The sequence below is a fragment of the Camelina sativa genome, chromosome 17, assembly GCF_000633955.1.
Source record: "Camelina sativa cultivar DH55 chromosome 17, Cs, whole genome shotgun sequence".
Taxonomy (NCBI): Eukaryota; Viridiplantae; Streptophyta; class Magnoliopsida; order Brassicales; family Brassicaceae; genus Camelina; species Camelina sativa.
This window is the reverse complement of record NC_025701.1, coordinates 5,205,355-5,223,076: the sequence shown is the minus strand read 5'-3', so window position 1 is coordinate 5,223,076 and position 17,722 is coordinate 5,205,355. Positions and strand designations below refer to the sequence as shown.

The 17,722-nt window shown below is 34.5% G+C and overlaps 3 protein-coding genes and 1 long non-coding RNA gene across 5 annotated transcripts; 1 reads left to right on the top strand and 3 right to left on the bottom strand.

The window, feature by feature from the left end:
* On the top strand, positions 885 to 2,181 carry LOC104755426. The gene is made up of 2 exons (XR_762215.2): positions 885 to 1,355; positions 1,446 to 2,181. It is a non-coding gene; the product is annotated as an uncharacterized LOC104755426 (long non-coding RNA).
* On the bottom strand, positions 2,188 to 5,091 carry LOC104755425 (probable beta-1,3-galactosyltransferase 1). Of its 2 annotated transcripts, none has more exons than XM_010477805.2 (11): positions 4,856 to 5,091; positions 4,337 to 4,418; positions 4,229 to 4,257; positions 3,950 to 4,143; positions 3,799 to 3,862; positions 3,609 to 3,681; positions 3,400 to 3,520; positions 3,232 to 3,319; positions 2,988 to 3,113; positions 2,791 to 2,903; positions 2,188 to 2,658 (listed from the first exon to the last, which is right to left on the bottom strand). In XM_010477805.2, exons 1-11 carry the CDS (start codon positions 4,969 to 4,971, stop codon positions 2,510 to 2,512), a joined length of 1,155 nt encoding a protein of 384 aa, XP_010476107.1. In that variant the 5' UTR covers positions 4,972 to 5,091; the 3' UTR covers positions 2,188 to 2,509. The 2 variants fall into 2 exon arrangements, with proteins under 2 accessions (XP_010476107.1, XP_010476106.1); XM_010477804.2 differs by having other exon boundaries at positions 4,229 to 4,260; positions 4,856 to 5,082.
* LOC104755424 (starch synthase 3, chloroplastic/amyloplastic-like) lies at positions 5,379 to 11,001 on the bottom strand. Its single transcript, XM_010477803.2, has 16 exons — positions 10,654 to 11,001; positions 10,011 to 10,074; positions 8,786 to 9,916; positions 8,454 to 8,668; positions 8,058 to 8,331; positions 7,804 to 7,979; positions 7,621 to 7,728; positions 7,423 to 7,532; positions 7,216 to 7,321; positions 6,951 to 7,121; positions 6,703 to 6,831; positions 6,427 to 6,609; positions 6,222 to 6,353; positions 6,024 to 6,135; positions 5,797 to 5,920; positions 5,379 to 5,721 (listed from the first exon to the last, which is right to left on the bottom strand). Exons 1-16 carry the CDS (start codon positions 10,768 to 10,770, stop codon positions 5,592 to 5,594), a joined length of 3,282 nt encoding a protein of 1,093 aa, XP_010476105.1. The 5' UTR covers positions 10,771 to 11,001; the 3' UTR covers positions 5,379 to 5,591.
* On the bottom strand, positions 10,986 to 13,661 carry LOC104759178 (pentatricopeptide repeat-containing protein At1g11710, mitochondrial-like). Its single transcript, XM_010482135.2, has one exon. It carries the CDS (start codon positions 13,484 to 13,486, stop codon positions 11,513 to 11,515), a length of 1,974 nt encoding a protein of 657 aa, XP_010480437.1. The 5' UTR covers positions 13,487 to 13,661; the 3' UTR covers positions 10,986 to 11,512.

Here is a 17,722-nt window from a genome sequence, read left to right as displayed (position 1 = left end):
ATATTTTCAGCAAAGTCAATTATTTCTTAAGCATAGTTTTCGAATATATGTTGTTGCAAGATCTTGCAATGAAAATTTATAACAACTCCTAAATATAAAGTTGATCACTCTATTATTGATATGAAATCATCGAAAATTAGGACAATCCTATGTATGCATTTTACTTTGTAATATTTTTAAAACTTTAATTTGGAGATGTATAATTTGGCAAAACGAATATTTAGAAATAAGTTTTGAGACATGAGAAACAGACTCCGTTATAAGATCACTTTCATGATTTTTTTTTTGTTTTTGAAAGACGACGATTCATATGTGATATGTTTTCCAATAGGTACATAAAACATATCTTTACATTTTTTTAAGGATATATTAAATAAATGATAGTAACTTAACAAGAAAAGAAATAAATAGGGAGGGAGAATATTTGGAAAGTTGAGCCATATTAATTTCGAAATTCAAATGTATATTGGGAGTGGCACAACCCCACCAACATGCCTTGCTCTCTCTTACAAACCTCATAAATACTAAATTGAAAGCTCGTGGGAACCTTGTTCGCTTGTTCCTTTGATTAATCGTCGTTATCTACCATATAACACACACACACACACACACACACACCAAGTTACCAATATACAAAACCCTAAAAAAAAAAACAAAGAAAGTGTAAATATCGGAAACAAATAAATGACTATCCGAAGAATAACAAAAGCAAAAACTTGGTCTTCAAAAATGATTTGAGATTATATATGATAATCATTGATATCATCGATTATATATAAACAAATATCAGTATTATCTTTTTGAAAAAGAGTTTTGTTTTTTTTTCATAGAAAACAAATTCAAATTTAATAAACCAACCTCCTTTTTGGTATGGGGTTGTTGGTCTAATTTAATGCTTGTCGCTTGCCTTGCCTCTCTTTTCAACCATCTTCGTATTTATATCTTCTTCTTCACTATGCACACCCGTGAACTTTGCTAATAGCCGCAATTCTATTTCTTTCCTTCGATTCTTCTTCTAACTATTACTTTGGTTTCTTTAATAGTTAGATTATCATAAGGTAAGAGTTACTCAAGGATCCAATGGTTCTCTCCGGTAAGTTAACACTTTTTAGTGTCCATACTCATAACTAGCTATTGTTACTTTTTTTTTGTTTTGTTTTTTGGTTTTCTGGAGCTAACAATCGAACGAGAGTGGGTTTATGAGAGGTAACAGCGAGATATTAGTGCGGTTCAATCAAATAGTCGTCCTCTTTAACTTATGGAGATCGGTGTTGTTCGATTGAGCCGTGCCAATATCACGCGGTTAACCAAAATGGCAAAGATGGTTTATCATATCCCTAACCCTAACCTTAAAGGTATGTATCATTATTTTTTTATTGGTCTCATTTCTGAATAATATTCCTTTGAATAATTTTTTTTAAAAAAGTATGTTTTTTACTCTACAGGCTTCGAAGGAACAAGCAACACACAACCCAAAATCCAAGTACAACTGCAATTTGCACTTCTATTTTTAGGAAGTATTTAAGGAATTATATGTAAAAAAAATATATAACAAAATATATTTGAATTATATGCTAATATAAGAGAGTAAAAGTACTAGCTAGAATGTAAAAAAAATATTTGTTTTTATAGTATCATGATGATATTACAAAATATAATAAGTATTGATTTGTAAATTATTCGTACCTTTTGTCTATAATTTAACTGTAGAATGATTAATCTTATTTGGTATTTTTAAATAAATGTGTATGCAGCGTATGCTTCTTGTTGTTAACCTCACGAAAACTAGGAAGTCTGTTTTCTGGACTTGGTCTCTCAATAATGTTAAAATCCAAGAATTTCCATAAAATCGTTCCACATTTCCGGAAGTATGTTTGTGAGGCAAACAACACACACCTTATTATATTATTTCTAGTTTAGTGAAAAACTAAATATGTCCTTTCTTGTTTCCAAGACGTTGTCCAACATACTATAGAGTCGTATTGAGAATTGAAAAATCTTATTACTTGACTGAAATTAAGCCAGAAATCTGATCGAAATTAATCCAAAGAAAGTCGAATCGTATAGAAACTTAGGAGTTTTGTTGAGCCTACTTAGGAGTATATACGAAGCCATTATCAACACAAAATAGTATTATAGAAAAGCACAAAAGGAGTCCAATAAAAGATTCAATGAGGATGCAAANAAAAAAAAAAGGACATGTGGAATTTAATAGAAAAGCACAACAATAAGGACTCTCTGTCTGTCATAGGACAAACCAAATGTGACCAACACATTATTTCTTTGTCTCTCATTAAACTACTTCACTAACTATTTTTTGCATACCATTTATTTATTTTCTGACCAAAACCCTACTAACTATATAACCCCACCCCCACCCAAAAATAAAAAAATAGTATAGTCTTGAATTATTTTCGCTCTTTTTTTTCCTTTGAAAAATTAGCTTACTGAAATTATAAACTCCAACTTAATTAATATTAGTAAGTTTACCCATTAAGAAATTTTGTTTTCAGGAAGTTAACGTCCATAACGCATTTTGAGGTTCCCCACAACGTTCGTGAACGTCTGCCATCCTCTCGGCCGACCGACAGATTCCGCTGCATTTCCAGTCAAACGACGCAGCACAAACACTGCCCATCACTGCTTTTAGTTCACAATCTGCATTTTCAAAAAACATGTAAGTTTTGATTAATATAAATTGTAAATCAACTTAATGTTAAACCGGTAACATCTATGGATTAAACCAAACCAAACCAAACCAAACCCTGATAGTTAAGCTTTTTAATTTACCATGAGGAGATGTACTGCAACAGAGTTTTTTCTCATCAACATGTTCTACATTCAGTCCGATGAACCAAGATCCCAACGAAACATCCTCATTCGCATACTTGTACAGTAAATCCCTTTTTCCAACCAAACAAATGAGATCTTTAGATTTGGTTTGCATTAAAATGCGCTAATACCATGTTAGGAAAAAAAAAACTTACTGGTTTATCAATATGTAAGTAGCTAGATCTTTAGATATGGCGTAAAACTGTCCCGTGGCATGGCGGAAATACTTGTTCCCTACCTCTCCAAACTTCCAATACTCCGGTTCATGGTACTTCACACTCCTGTTTTTTTAGCCACAAATATAAAAAATTCCGGAAAGATTTGCTGTTTTTACTGCTGCTTAAGTACCTATACAAATGCTCACCTTAGAAGGTATAGGTAGTTTTTTTTTTAACTTACTTTCTGGCTAGGACGGGGCCGGACTTCATGCAACCAACATAAACCCGAGGCTTGTTTCTCTGTGTGGATAAAGTCGTCTTGAGAGTGGCTGCAATAAAAACAGATCAAGGCTTCAATACAAAATGGATGATTGATGGTAAATAAGTGAAACAATTTTGATTTTTTTACCAAGATTCACATGAACGTCATCATCAACTTTGATGTAGAATTCCGCATCCCATAAGGAAACAGCGGTAGCGAAAAAAGTCTTTGTCTTGGCGGATAACTCCATGTAACCCTCAATATGTTCCTGTTTTGTTATCTAAAGATGTGAATAATAGTAGCCTAAAGATACCAAACACACAAAAGTTTGTCATCATCTCGCACAAGTTATATACCAGTCTCAAGAAATCTCCATGTGTTTTCTCTTCTGCTTCAATAGCTTTATCAAGAATTCCACGAGACAACACACTGCAATCAGAACATTTCCAATAACATATAAAAATGTCGGTATTCACAAAGTTAAAGTAGCTAGCGGTATATAAATGCTTAGTGTTTTCACTACAGAACATGACTTCTTTGTTGTACCTGTGTCCTATAACAAAGCGAACAATGATGCCTTTCTCTTCTTCAAGTTTCTTAAGCTTCTCTCCTGAATGATAGTTTATAAACCGAAAAAAAGTTACAGTTTCTGGTTAATTTACACAAGAAATCAAGAATTCTGAAACAGCCTCCTTACCTTGTGGCATCCATGTTGACCGGACCGAGTCACGTCTCTTACGACTACTAAAGGCCGTGTTAATACCTATAACCATGAAGTACTTTCTTTTCTTGGCTTCATTGGATATGTTAAATTTCCCATACAATGACTCGCGTTCTGCTCTAGCAGCTACTAACTTCATCTCTAAATTTGATATGGATTTATCTAAGATCCTGCATTTTTACATTCATCAACATCTAATCATATACTAAAACAACTGTTCATTAATACATCTGGTAAAGTTTCCAAATGTTTTACCCGATAGTGTTGTTATCATAGTCCAAAACCTGCTAAGAACACAAGATCAAACAATGTATCATCGAAATTGCCAGGTGAATTAGTGATGCAAAACCGCAGAAATCTTACATTCTTTTTATAGCAATCACTGGAACTTAAGCTTAGTTTGGATAGTCTTGATATGCCTCTAGCTCCAGGTACATTCCACATCCTGATATAATGATGATCAGTAATAATTATTCCATATTCAAGCACAAAACTTTTTGCAACAAAAAACCGAACTAAAATGCAGATTAAGTCATATTTCGCAGTGATACATAGTTTTGCAACAAACAGATACAATTACAACGTGCCACCGTTAATCAATACTATAAGATATAGTTTTTTTCTGTGCGTCTCTTAATTCTTCACAAAAGCTACAAAAGAAACAAATAGACCGACAAAACTCTAAGCTTAAGTAAATCTACTTAAACTTAGAGAAACACAACGCAGATTTTAGTCCCAAGAAGATGAAATTAGTAGTAACAAATTAGAAAACACCCAAATGATTAAAATTCCAGAAGAGGAAGACGAAGAAGAAAAAAAGCTAGAATCAGACATGAACAGTGAGATATCGAAACCTCGAACACAATCATGTAATAGATTTACCTGTTAGTGAAGAACATTCCAAGGCAAAAACTTGCGAGGCACAAGAAAAATACAGAGTTTCTATAAATTACATTTCTTGGAGTAAAATAGTAATCTCCTCTGTTCTTGAAAGACATTAGGATTTGGCTTCTTGTGGATTCAAAATCCGTGAAAGCCAAAAAAAGAAAAAGAAAGGGTCAATGCAAAATCAAAGATTTGTTTAATTTGGATTCAAGCTTTTTTTGTTTTCTTTTCTTTTCTTGGTGGGTCTTTTTACAGTTCTTTTATGCACTCTCACTCTCTCACTCTCTCACTCTCTCTCTCTCCGCATGAAGAAAGAACAAAGACACTTGTGGTATCACTTTATTTTATAACTTAAGAAATGGGTAACGTTTGGAAAAACAATAATGACGTTTCTAATTATAGATTTTGGAGTTATATATCAAAATACCAAAACTGATGATTTCTTTAACTACTTACTAATAATGACAACTGCAGCTGCAGATCAAGTACCGGGTTGTATTGCACTTTGAACCGGTTCGGGTTTAGGAGTATGTAAATTTTGAGAAATATAATCAGTGTGTGTGTATAATAAAATTACAAAGCAGGATGCAAGAATCCATCCATAGTCCTAAACGTTCTTTTAATGGCATTGGGAATGTAAAAGAAGAAGAAAGGATCAAACTCAGATCTTATTAGCTAATATATGTACATACAAAGAGTATTTGATCATAAATTTTCCTTTTTGTTTTTTGTCTCACTTGCGTGCGGAGTGATAGAGCTCAAGATACTCAAGTGCAGGACGGTTCCATGACCAGTCTTGTTCCATCACCGTCTTGCACAACGAGTTGAACCATTCTCTACCATCGTACCACGCAGATATCGCTCTACAAACACACAAGAAACACCTGTTGATAATGCTCGAATTAAAGAGAGTGTTAGTTTAGACTTTGGTAGTTTACCTATTGAGAGCATAATCTACACCAGGAGCATCAGCCCCGTCGAAGCTGAAGCCATTAGGCTCAAGAACTTGAGCTTGTGCCCTTTCTTTATCATGGTCAACATCAAAAACTGTGTCGTAAAGTCCTATCGGAGAAAGATAAACCATTACCCTGAAGTCAGCTTGCTCTTGAGTGAAACAGGTAAATAAAGCTTTAAGATATCTCTAATCATAGCCAAAAACAGTTACCTCCAGTTTTTCGAACGACAGGAACAGCACCGTATCTCATGGCTATGAGCTGCGTCAGGCCACACGGCTCAAATATCGACGGTACAAGAATAAAGTCAGCCCCTGCGTAAATCTGGAGAGTACATCACAGACTTAGACCAATACCAAAAGCAAATTAAGGAACATAAAAACGAATAAAGGTTTGTTATTTTGTTCTACCAAATGGGAGAGAGGTTCATCATAGGTTAGAACAAGCCGAGCTCGGTCCCCATGAGAAGAATGCAATTGGTTTGCCAAGTTTACGAAATCATTCTGGATCCGAGGATCTGGAGCTGAACCTAACAACACAACCTGCTTTTAAGAAAACCGGTAAGGATTGTGAATAAGTTCATGACGCAGGAATTTAATAAGGCTAGAAAAGGACCTGTCCATTCCGTTCCAAGGTACGCCAAATAGCGTGCTTGATCAAATGTATTCCTTTCTGGTGAGTTAAGCGTGTAATAATCCCTACTACCGGAAGATCGCCATTCTTCAGTCCAAGCTTGTTTTGCAATTCTTCCTTCGCTGCTTTTTTGCCTTCTACTACGTTCTCTGGAGTATAAGGTACCTAAGAAGTAAGACCCACACAAAGTGTTCAAGCATCACAAGATATAACAAGAAAGTTTAAAGACGGGAAAGGAGAGGATGTAATGAAGCTTACGGGAAGGAAGTTATCGTTATATGGATCCCATATTTCTTGATCGATCCCGTTTATTATTCCGTGAAACTTGTATAAATGTGGAGAGATTACAGAGTTTCCAGCAACTTCTTTGGCATACGTTGGTGAAACCTAGTATAATGTTAAGAGTGAACCGAGTCATGCCTGTTCTCAGCTTCTTCGGAGAAAATGCACAAAGGATATTTCTGTGATAACAGATCTCTTGAAAGGAGAAGGCTTTCAGGATTTACCGTTGTAGCTTTGTCTGCAAAAGTCATTGCTTTACCAATCTCATTTGCTCCAAATTCCAAATTATGAATTGTGAAGACAACACGGGTTTTAATTAAACCGTAATGCGTGTAATGATCCTTAAATAACCATGAAACCGGAGCACTGGACCAGTCGTGGCAGTGAAGAATGTCCTGTAGATGGTGCGACCACGGGTAAGAGCAGCTAGTTAGAACAAAGTAGTAATGCTTTCTAATAAGAATTCTCCAAGAGAACGTGTAGACTCACTGGATGAAAACCTCCTTGTAGAAGAAATTCAAGAGCTGCGTGACAGAAAAAACCAAATCTTCCTGCATCATCTTTACAACCGTAAACACATCCTCGCTGAAACAATCTGCAATAGTCAAGAAACAACAACAACAACTTCTTCATGCCCTCAAGAGATGATGAATGAAATGTGAAAAGAGCTTAAAGAGAAATATGCATAAAGCTAACCCAGTTTGTGGATCTAAAAAATAAACCGAAAGGCCTTCTACTTTTCCATGCCAAACTTTTATCTCGGTTCCTCCCCAGTGATAACTTCTATTGAATTGCAAGTCCTTCACCTATTTTCAAAAACATTCAGGACGTAGAGAGAGATGCAGACAAAAAAGGGAAGTGAAAACGGAGAATATGAGAAGACATGGATCTTACAAAGTTGTGCTTTAAGCAATCATACTTCGGAAAAATGATATCCACATTATGGTTTAATTCTTGAACAGCGCGAGATAAACTAGTGACGACATCACCTAGGCCTCCAACCTGCAGGTAAATACACATAAACCTGAATACATATACAATGTTTTGAAGGCTATAAACCCCACATCTTACGGTTACCTTTGCGATGGGTGCCATTTCAACAGCAATATGAACAATGTGCAATGGTGGTTCCTTTGAAATACCTCCCAGGACTGGTAAATGGTAATCCAGACCATCTTTGTTATCAAATATTCCGCCATTCTCTTTATCAGAGAACACAAAGTCCATCATGTTAGCATCCAATGGGACCTTAGCTGGAGAAAGAGAAAAATTAGTCGCGTATTATGTGTAACAGCCTCTAGAATGGAAACATGTTACAACTGTCATCGTACCTGTAGTCTTCACGTGTGAGCTTCCATCATCCGCTGCTTCCATTTTATGAGGTGGCAAAGGACCCAAGCGATGAGTCCAACGATTAAAAGAGCCTCTAAACCAAATTTCAGGCTTTCCATTCAAAACCGTGTTTGTAGGATTGTAGAAAACAGTAACAGGGTTTCCCGCTTGAATCTCTAGAGGCTCGGTGTAAACCACGTCTTTCTGGGATAGAAGAAACTTTTTAAGTGTTCTTTCCTTTGTTTCGGCTTTCAAGCGAGCTGTTTTTTCCATCTGCAAATAAGAAAAGAAGGATGAAGAAATGTTTCCAATGTAGTCAAGACGATTTGACAAGTATGCCAATATATCGTAAAGAGGATATGCTGTTCTTTCTTTAAAATGTGCTTATCACTGACCTTGGCACGCATAGCTTCCTCTTTTAACCGCCTTTCCTCCTGAAGTTTCCTAAACATCAGATTTTCTTCCTCTAACCAGTACATCTCTTCTGGAGTTCTTCGAGGAACAAGTGCGTGGAAATCTTGGCGACTATTATTGTCATACAGAAACGCTCCTTTAGGCGGTCCATCAGCAAAGACCCAATCAATGACTAGAGCACCACTGGGCACTACGACTGCTTATTGAAATGAAAAAGATCAATAAAGCAAATGGCAGCAAGAAGATATGTGACTACAAAATCAATATCAAAATGCAAAGTTTTTTCAACAAGATATGAAAATTACATATATACCTTCAGCGAACCACCAATCTCTGCTCTTTGGATCAGCCTTCAACTCAGCATCAACAAGCTTTTCAACAATAGATAATCCCTCAACCCAATTATTAAACCCTCCATGTAACCAGAGTTCCTTGGAATTAGCCAGAGAACCTGAGCTTTTATTGTAGTATAATTTGACTTTATCTTCAGCCTTGAAATCACTAGGCTCAATGTACCAAACATCCTCAGCCGAGATTACAGCTTTCTTAATAGCCGGTTGAAGCAGTTCACGTCTCTTCTGAGTCTCAGCCTTTGCTTGTGACCTATCAGCTTCAATTGCAGCCTTTCGAGCTTCAATTATTCTCTTCTCTTCTTTTTGTCTCTCCCTCTCAGCTTCTTCCTTGGCTAACATCTCTTGCTCTCGCAATTTCTCTTCCAGAAGAAAATTCTCAAAGTCAACTTTATCCATCCCACCTTTTATCTCTACACAGAAATCTTTTGAGTCATTGTTGTCATATACACTTTGCCCATTGAAAAACACAAAATCCACCTTATAAGCTTCTTTGGGGACATGAAGGAGACATGACCACCAATCACCATGAATCCATGTCTTTTCCAATCTCCTCGTAAAAGACTTCCATCTCCAATCGTTGAACGCCCCCATGATCAAAACATCGGGTTCGTTCTTCAGAGTCGATAGATTCCTGTTGAGAAACACTTCTATGTCTTCATCAGGTTTCACAACAACGGGATACACAAACATTCTATTACCCCTCGCCAAATTTTCATTTGCAACGGCTTCTATTTCCTTCCTACGAAGATTCTCTCTTTCAATTTTTAACTTTTGTTCTAACAAATCATCATCCTCGGTTGTTTTCTTATCCAAACTGCCACTTCCCTCTTTAATATCCAAGCTATCTGACACATTCTTCTCATCAAAAACAACAGAGCCTTGTTTCTGTACATCCGCTTTAGTTCCGGGCAACTTACTAACCCCTAAAACCTCATTTGTTACTGTGGAAGTGGCATTACTATCTTTTTCACCATTCTTCTTCTGAGTTCTTTTCTGAGCACTTCCTGCTGTTGTTGGCCGCCCAAAACCTCTGGGACCAGAGCTTTTTGGTCCTGAAGCTGCCATTCTTCCTTGCTTCTTCCTTGAAAAATCTTGGTTCAAGAAATAAGAAACGCATCAAAAGGACTGAATCAGTAATCACAATGAAAAGTTATAAACTCTATGAACCAATTCTTGATTCTTAACCTGCACTTGCCGTGATCTGATGCAGGAACCCATTTGATTTGTATTGACTTTCCAATGAAGCAAGCTGCAAAACCAAACACGTCGATAGTAAGACAAACTAATTCAATCACCTTCTCACAAGCTCTAAGCCACAAAATAAATTCACAACCAAGAATACATATACTCACACCAGAGGTAAACAAGCTAGATATAAAAGATGAGACATTTGCATTCCTCTAACTCTAAAGCGTGAATCTTCAGATCGGACTCTTTAACATAAAAAAACTCATTAGTCCCCAAAAATCTTGTCTTTATCCCCTTTAACTTGGTTTCAAAAGTTAAGGCTTTCAATGAGCTGAGAATGGTACCAAGAAAAATTGAGAATTTCTAATAGATTAAGCTCTGGTCCTACAATACACCAATTCGAAACGAGGTTTCTAACATGAAAATTCCAATCCAGAGACCCTACCAGAGAGTTGAATCCTCTAAAAACATAGCACATTGATTCAATTAAGAATATCCTATTCTAAAAGACGATCCCACAGAGAAAAAGTAGTAGAGAACAGTGTGCACTTCAATTTCCGATAAAGTAGAATCCAAAGTCATATCAGCGAAAAAGATGGAGTCGAGAAGAAGAAAAAGGAGAAAAAGCAAAGAGCTTTACACTAGAATTAGAGCGAAGAAAAAACCCAACAGAAGAAGTAGTGATCTTGAGCCGACCCTTCTCCTTCAAAACCGTTCTGAGACTCGCCGGTCTCTGTATCTGCCAGCAAACTTCCATAGCTGCCGAAGAAGAAGACGAAGAGAGAGAGATAGACTAAAGAAAGTGGCCGTGTACTTCCCTTCAGGTATATGCTTGCTTAGACTAGAGAGAGAGAATGTTTGTTGTTGAAGCAGCCCCAGCCCCCCCTCTCCACTGCTTCACCACTCTTCTTAATCACTCAACTCTGAAACTGATCTCCTTCATTATTTTATTCTTAATTTACAAAAATTCACTAAATTAAATAGTCATGGGAATCCATGCGTTGATTAATAATATTATAAAATCAATTAAAAAAGCTAAGGTGTGCTCTGATATGTTGACAACTTGACATCTAGCAAAGTTACAACAGAAGATTTTATACAAATCGCAGTCTCTCATACGCAGCCATTCATTTTTTTAACTTGTAGCAATTCATGGGAGATATATATATTATTCGTCTGCTTCTCAGGTAATACTCCTTACGGTGTCTAAGCAACATAGCATCAATCTGGACGGTTAATTCCATAAGCAATCAAACGTGGTTAGTAACGTAAATGTGGTCTTCGTTCTAAATAGCTCGTGACAACGAAATCGCTTTGGCCGGTGCGTAACCGTCACGTGTCAGACAATCTTCTATTTACAAGTCCACGTCAGGACTAGGCACGATCCTATTTCCAACACTGACCGTTGATTACAAGAATCCTCCAAGGCTCCCCACGTGTACGAACAAGAATACAGCCTCCACAAGAAAACCCTCCGAATGATTCAGTAGTTTAGTGTGCTACGGACTTGAATTAACTCCATCAAGTAGTGGATGAACGATAGATCGGTATATATGTTCATGAGGTGTAACTCCTAGAAGAATCATGTAATCATGAAGCTCAATGACTTCTTCTTGCCCGAGATTCTTACTAAACGATGTGATCAAAGTTGCATATGTTATAGGATCCGGAGCAACACCTATTTCAACCATAATCTTCAAGACCTCTTTCGCTTTCTCGTAACAACCAAACTTGCATAAGTGATTGATCAAGATGTTGTAAGTCACCAAACTGACCAACTTCTCACCATCCTGTGTCTGCATTTTAGATATGATGTTGACAGCTTCTTCCACATTCCCGGTTTTGAGAGACTCGTTCAACAGCGTGTTGTAAGTTACAGCGTTTTTGCTTGCCATAGCGTTCACAACCGCTTCTGCTGCACCAGCTAATCCTCTTTTGCTTAAACCATTCACAATTGAATTGTAAATCACAAGATTCGGCGCTTTCTTCATTTTGATCATACCATCATATATATCGATAGCTCTTTCCAACTTCCCTTCCTTTAGGTAACCATTAATCAAAGTACCAAACGTAATCACATCAAGAACCATACCACGAACCAACATATGTCCCAGAATCTGATCAGCACATGCCAGCTTTTTACCCCTTACGAAATGGTGTATAAGCGTATTGTGACAAACTACATCTTCCACAAGTTTCTTCTCTGAAATCTGTCTCTGAAACTCAACAGCTTCCTCAACATATCCGTTTTTGCATAAACCTCTTACAACAATGGCATGAGTAAACTTATCAATTTGCACTTTTTTACTGATCATATCACGCAACACCGTCATAGCTCCTTGAGTGTCACCTTCCATAAACAGCCAATAAACAATAGAGTTACAGACAACAGTATTCGCCACAAGTCCCTTACTTGTCATCTCATCACACAACCTTAAAGCTTCATCTGAACTTCCAGCTCTACCATACGCATCAACTAAAGCTCCATAGGTTCTTTCATTGCAACCAACACCTGAATCAACCATGTCACCACGGATTCTTTCCGCCAAATCCAATCTCCCCACCTTGCAAAACCCATTGATAACAGAATTGTACGTCACAGCATTAGGTGAGACAAAGAATCCAGACATCACTCCCATCTTCCCTAAGAGCTGCAAAGCAAATCCCATATCCCCAGCTTTACAAGCTCCATCAATCATCATATTAAAACTAACAACATTAGGCCAAACCCCACATTTCAGCATCCGGTAAAACACTGATAACGCTTCAAGCAACTTATTCTCCTTACAAAACGAATAAATGACAAGATTAAAAGTATTCACATTCTCAACATACCCTAAAGAACCCATCTCCTTGTAAACCTTCCAAAACCAATCAATGTCATTCAAATTCAATAAACAACCCATAAAATTATTCAAGGCATGAACAGAAACCCAAAAACCCTCTGCTCTCGTGTTCCCAATCACTTCATAAGCTCCTTCAGCATCACTATTCTGTGTACAAGCTCTAACCAATGAATCAAACACATCAAGACTCGAACCACAGGCTTTGTAACTTCGAATCAAACCCGACAAAACATGTAAAGGACTCAGCTTTCCACCTTCGACAGACATCAAATTCACCATTATTGATAAAGCCTCATCAAATCTTCTCGATTCCACCAGCAAATGAATCATCACACAAGAAGCTTCGAAACGATTCTCAGACTTAGCAACATTATTATTACCTAAAACCCAGTTGTAGAACTCTAGAGCTAGCTTAGGTGAGCTTCGAAACTCGCGAAGAACTCGACTTATCAACGGATTTGTGAGATTTGAAGAGAACTGATGAAGAGTGTTCCATCTTCTCTGTTTTAAATTCAAACAGAGAGCACTAAAGAGAATGTCTTCAGGCTCAGGATTCGAGAACTTCTTAGCGACGTGGAAGAAACGTACAAGGAAGCTCGTTCTTCTGGAGAAAACGTGAGCTAACATACGTTACCAGAAACAAAGTAATCAGATTACGATAATCACGCTACTAAACCCTGTTACCAAAAACCCTAATTCTAGGTAGAGTTCTATAAACGTAGAATTCGAAGGCATGATCTTCCGATAGATGAGCCCTCGATACAGGGCGCTTGAAACTTCGCGATGAATAACTCCGGCGACGGCAGAGAGAAAGATGAGAAACGGTACAAATAAAATGACAAAGAGGTTAAATACTTAACCAGATGACCGGTTTAGAATTAACCGAAATGGTTTGGTGGTTCATTAAAAAAAATCAAATATACGCAACTGTATGTGATTAGGAAGTTGGGTCTAAGTTCAATTTGGGCCTCCATGACATCAATTTATATTAAAACCCCACTCACCCCTACAAAGCTATCTTATCAATTGACTATCATGAGCCATTACGTATCAGCAGTATTAGATTAAGCCGGACGTCAAATATATTTTATGAACAATGTTCGCTAGCCTCATCACGTACCATATTAAAAACTACCACAGCTTGGGTACTTAGACTTGCATGCTTCCATTTGTCCTTTACTCCATAAGAAGCCAAGAAGGCAATTACCAATATGACCGGTTTATAATTAACCGAAATGGTTTGGTGGTTCACAAAAAAAAAATCAAATACAGTAGAACATCTATAAATTAATACTCGTTAAATTAATATTCTCTATAAATTAATAAATTTCTCCGGTCCCAAGTTGGAACTAGTGTAATTTTAGATACTATTCGATAATATAATATGATAATAAATTTTTTGAAAATCTTTTTTAAATATATAGTTCCATCAATAATATAAATTAATAATTATACAAAAATTATCTAAATGTACAGTAGAACCTCTATAAATTAATACTCGTTAAATTAATAATCTCTATAAATTAATAAATTTCTCCGTCCCAAGTTGGGACTAGTGTAATTTTGGACAATATTCGATAATATAATAAGATAATAATTTTTTAAAAAATCCTTTGTAAATATATGGTCTCATCAATAATATAAATTAATAATTATACAAAAAATTATCTAAATATATATACATATATATACACATTAACTTTTCTTAGAGTTTATTTTTAATATTTTTACTATAAAAAAATGTTTGATTAATATCTTCTATACATCAAGGAGGTGACTTCTATACATGCATTTCCCCAGCCTCGACTTCCTCGGCTGCAGATGCTTTATGTGAAAATATTTCTAACAGATGCTTTATACATCTTACAGATCCGTAGGTGCTTGTCAATCTCAAAGTGGATATGCTCACTCGCTGAATTTTACCAGTTGGATATATTCGAGTTTGCTAAGATTCAAGGTGATTTGCTCGACCTATTAGTCTAATAGAGTCAGCACTAATTTCAGCTTGAACTAAATAGGATTCATCCTTTTTTATTTATATATATAGATATTTAAAATATTTTAATTTTGTTTGGTTATAATGATAGTAAAGAAAGTTAACTAAACTTGTTTGGATATGAATATAAACATTAAATAGCATTTAGTGTAAAAACTTTCCAAAAAGTATTTTTGAACAAAAATTGCTGCAAAAATACTAGTATAGATTTTTAAAGAGAATAAAATATCTTGATTTAAATGTCTAGAGAGGCATCGGGCCTAATGGGCTACAGGCAACACAATCTATTGCCATACAGGCCCAATTTAGCAAAAACTTGGAATATTGAGGCCTTTTAAGCACAGTATTTTTAATTTATTTATATCTATACTATTAATTGGGGAGTACAAAACAAGATTTTCGAAAGAAAAAAAAATATATCATATATCCATGTTGCCAAACAGGTCCAATTGATTATATAATTAAAAAAAAATAAAAAATAAACAATATATAGTAAACAATAATTACGAAATTAATTATAAAATTAAAATTAGCCGATATTTTTTGAAATGGTTTAAATTTGTTACCATAAAAGCAAATTATTAAATTTGAAATTATATATATAACGTAAATGGTTCTAGATTTTGAGATATTTATAGAAATCTAACTTAATATTTGAATATTAACTTTTATTTTATATTTTTAAATTTTCTTAACCAAAAAACTATGTTAAATAATTCATCTTAATACATATGGAAAAAACAGAAAAATATGAAAACCTTAGTATATATTTACTATATATCTATACTATTTAAAATATGAAACCTTAGTATAAATGCGTATACAAACAGATTTTTTCAAAAAATGAATTTAATCAATTTGTTTGATATATAAGAAAATCACAATTTAATTATACATCCATATAAATAGAACCGATAATTACTCAATATCTTTGAAAGCTATTTAATGTTTGGTTCCACAATAATCAAGAATTAAAATCGAAATTATAAATATATATATATATATATATATGTAAACATATTTGATTTGGTTTTATATTGTGAGATATTTACGGAAATAACAAATCAATTTAATATAATTAGATAAAAACAAATAATTATTTAGTTCCGATTTTGCAATATTTCCTAAAGGAAATTTAAGTAATTAAGCATGATTAGTATAGATAGAAAAAATTAAAAATCAAAAATTTATACATGTAAAAAAAATTAATTTGATTATATATTAAAAGATATAGAAAAGTGTATGTAGAGTCTCACATTGGCTAAATATATTTATACTATTATAAAGTTCTCAACTGTTTCTTAAAAACATTATTGAAATTATTTAAGATTTTTTGTCTACAAATAATATTTACAAAAACACAGAATTCTCATAAGAAAAACAATCTACCCTTTTTTGAAGAGTAATGTTGATGGTGGTTACTGTGTTTATAAATTATTTTATTAATTATCTTTTAATAAACCGATCTTTTACTGTGTTCTTTTATTAATTATTTTACTGTGTTTGTAAATAATTACATCCACTCCGAAATATTTGTGATCAAGAATTTCCAAAACTGAAAATAACCACAAAGCAACCAAAAGAAACTTTGTGATCCTTACTATTTATAATTAAAAGCAACATAAACTCTCACCTATATATATAATGATATAACTTTAGGACGTATTATAAATAATTATTATATCTAACCATATTATTTTATTTTGAGCTAATTTATCTATTAATTTTCCTCGAAAATATTATTTTATTTTTCAATTATATCGACGCTTACAATCTTATATGTAACATGTTTTTTAAAAGGCATTAAAGTGTGTTTTACAATATTAAATTTTTAAAACAAAGAAACGTAATGCAATATAGATGAACCAGACATAAAATAATAAGAATAAAAAAATCAACCAATTTCGTAATTTTCTCCCAAATAGTATTTTGGTAATTTTTGTATTCGGTCCATCCCGTTTCCAGTCGGGAATAATTTTTTTTGTCTAATATCGGAAATGTCATATATCAAGAATCTTCACTATTGGGAATGTATTTTCTATACAACTAGAATTCAGGTACAAGACGAAACATGAATTACATCCACTCCGAAATATTTATATCAAACATATTTTAATTATTTTTATATTTTTTTACATATACTCTTATGTCTTTTTTAAAAAAAACAAAAGTTATAATATAAATGCTATATCAAGTCATTATTTTTGGATACTCGGTGTACTAATCGGTTCTCAAATTTGTAACTCACACCGACCCGAAGCCGATAGTACTCGAACTTAAACCGAACCCATATATCGAAAATACTTAATAGGTTCTACTTTTCTAAACCCGTTTAACCAAACTTGATCATGTAATATCCCACCTGAACGGGTTACCCGAAGATCCAACCCTACTAAAAATATGTTTGCAAAAATAATCTATATATACATTATATATTGTAAATCTGATTACTAATTTAGCTTTTGAAATTAACCCCGCATGTACGTGCGGGTCCAAACCTAGTATCTCTTAATTCACTATCACGAGCCATTACGTTACGTATCAGCAGTATTAGATTAAGCCAGACTTTAACCCTCATTTTATGAATAATGTTCACTAGCCTCATCACGTACCATATTAAACTACCACAATTTGGGTACTTTAGACTTGCATGCTTAATTTCGTTTGTCCTTTACTCCATAAGAAGGCAATTACCAATATGTAATTTTTGGCTAACAAATCAAAATTAGAGCATTCTTATAGTCTTTCTACATCAAACAATGATTTTGGATTTGTGTCTATAAATGATAGGAATAAATTTAAAGGAATCAAATTATTGAGAGAGAGAATGTGGTGAATGGTGGAAGAGAGACTTTGAGATAAGAGTG

Excerpts from the sequence above, each read along its gene's own strand:
- LOC104759178 (XM_010482135.2), bottom strand. The coding sequence starts at position 13,486 with ATGTTAGCTCACGTTTTCTCCAGAAGAACGAGCTTCCTTGTACGTTTC.
- LOC104755425 (XM_010477804.2), bottom strand. The coding sequence starts at position 4,971 with ATGTCTTTCAAGAACAGAGGAGATTACTATTTTACTCCAAGAAATGTA. Across the intron at positions 3,863-3,949 it reads GTCAACATGGATGCCACAAG|GAGAGAAGCTTAAGAAACTT; the intron begins GTAAGGAGGCTG and ends ACTATCATTCAG. Across the intron at positions 2,904-2,987 it reads ACTTACATATTGATAAACCA|GGATTTACTGTACAAGTATG; the intron begins GTAAGTTTTTTT and ends GGTTGGAAAAAG.
- LOC104755424 (XM_010477803.2), bottom strand. The coding sequence starts at position 10,770 with ATGGAAGTTTGCTGGCAGATACAGAGACCGGCGAGTCTCAGAACGGTT. Across the intron at positions 9,917-10,010 it reads TCAGATCACGGCAAGTGCAG|ATTTTTCAAGGAAGAAGCAA; the intron begins GTTAAGAATCAA and ends TCTTGAACCAAG. Across the intron at positions 7,729-7,803 it reads AAATGGCACCCATCGCAAAG|GTTGGAGGCCTAGGTGATGT; the intron begins GTAACCGTAAGA and ends ATTTACCTGCAG.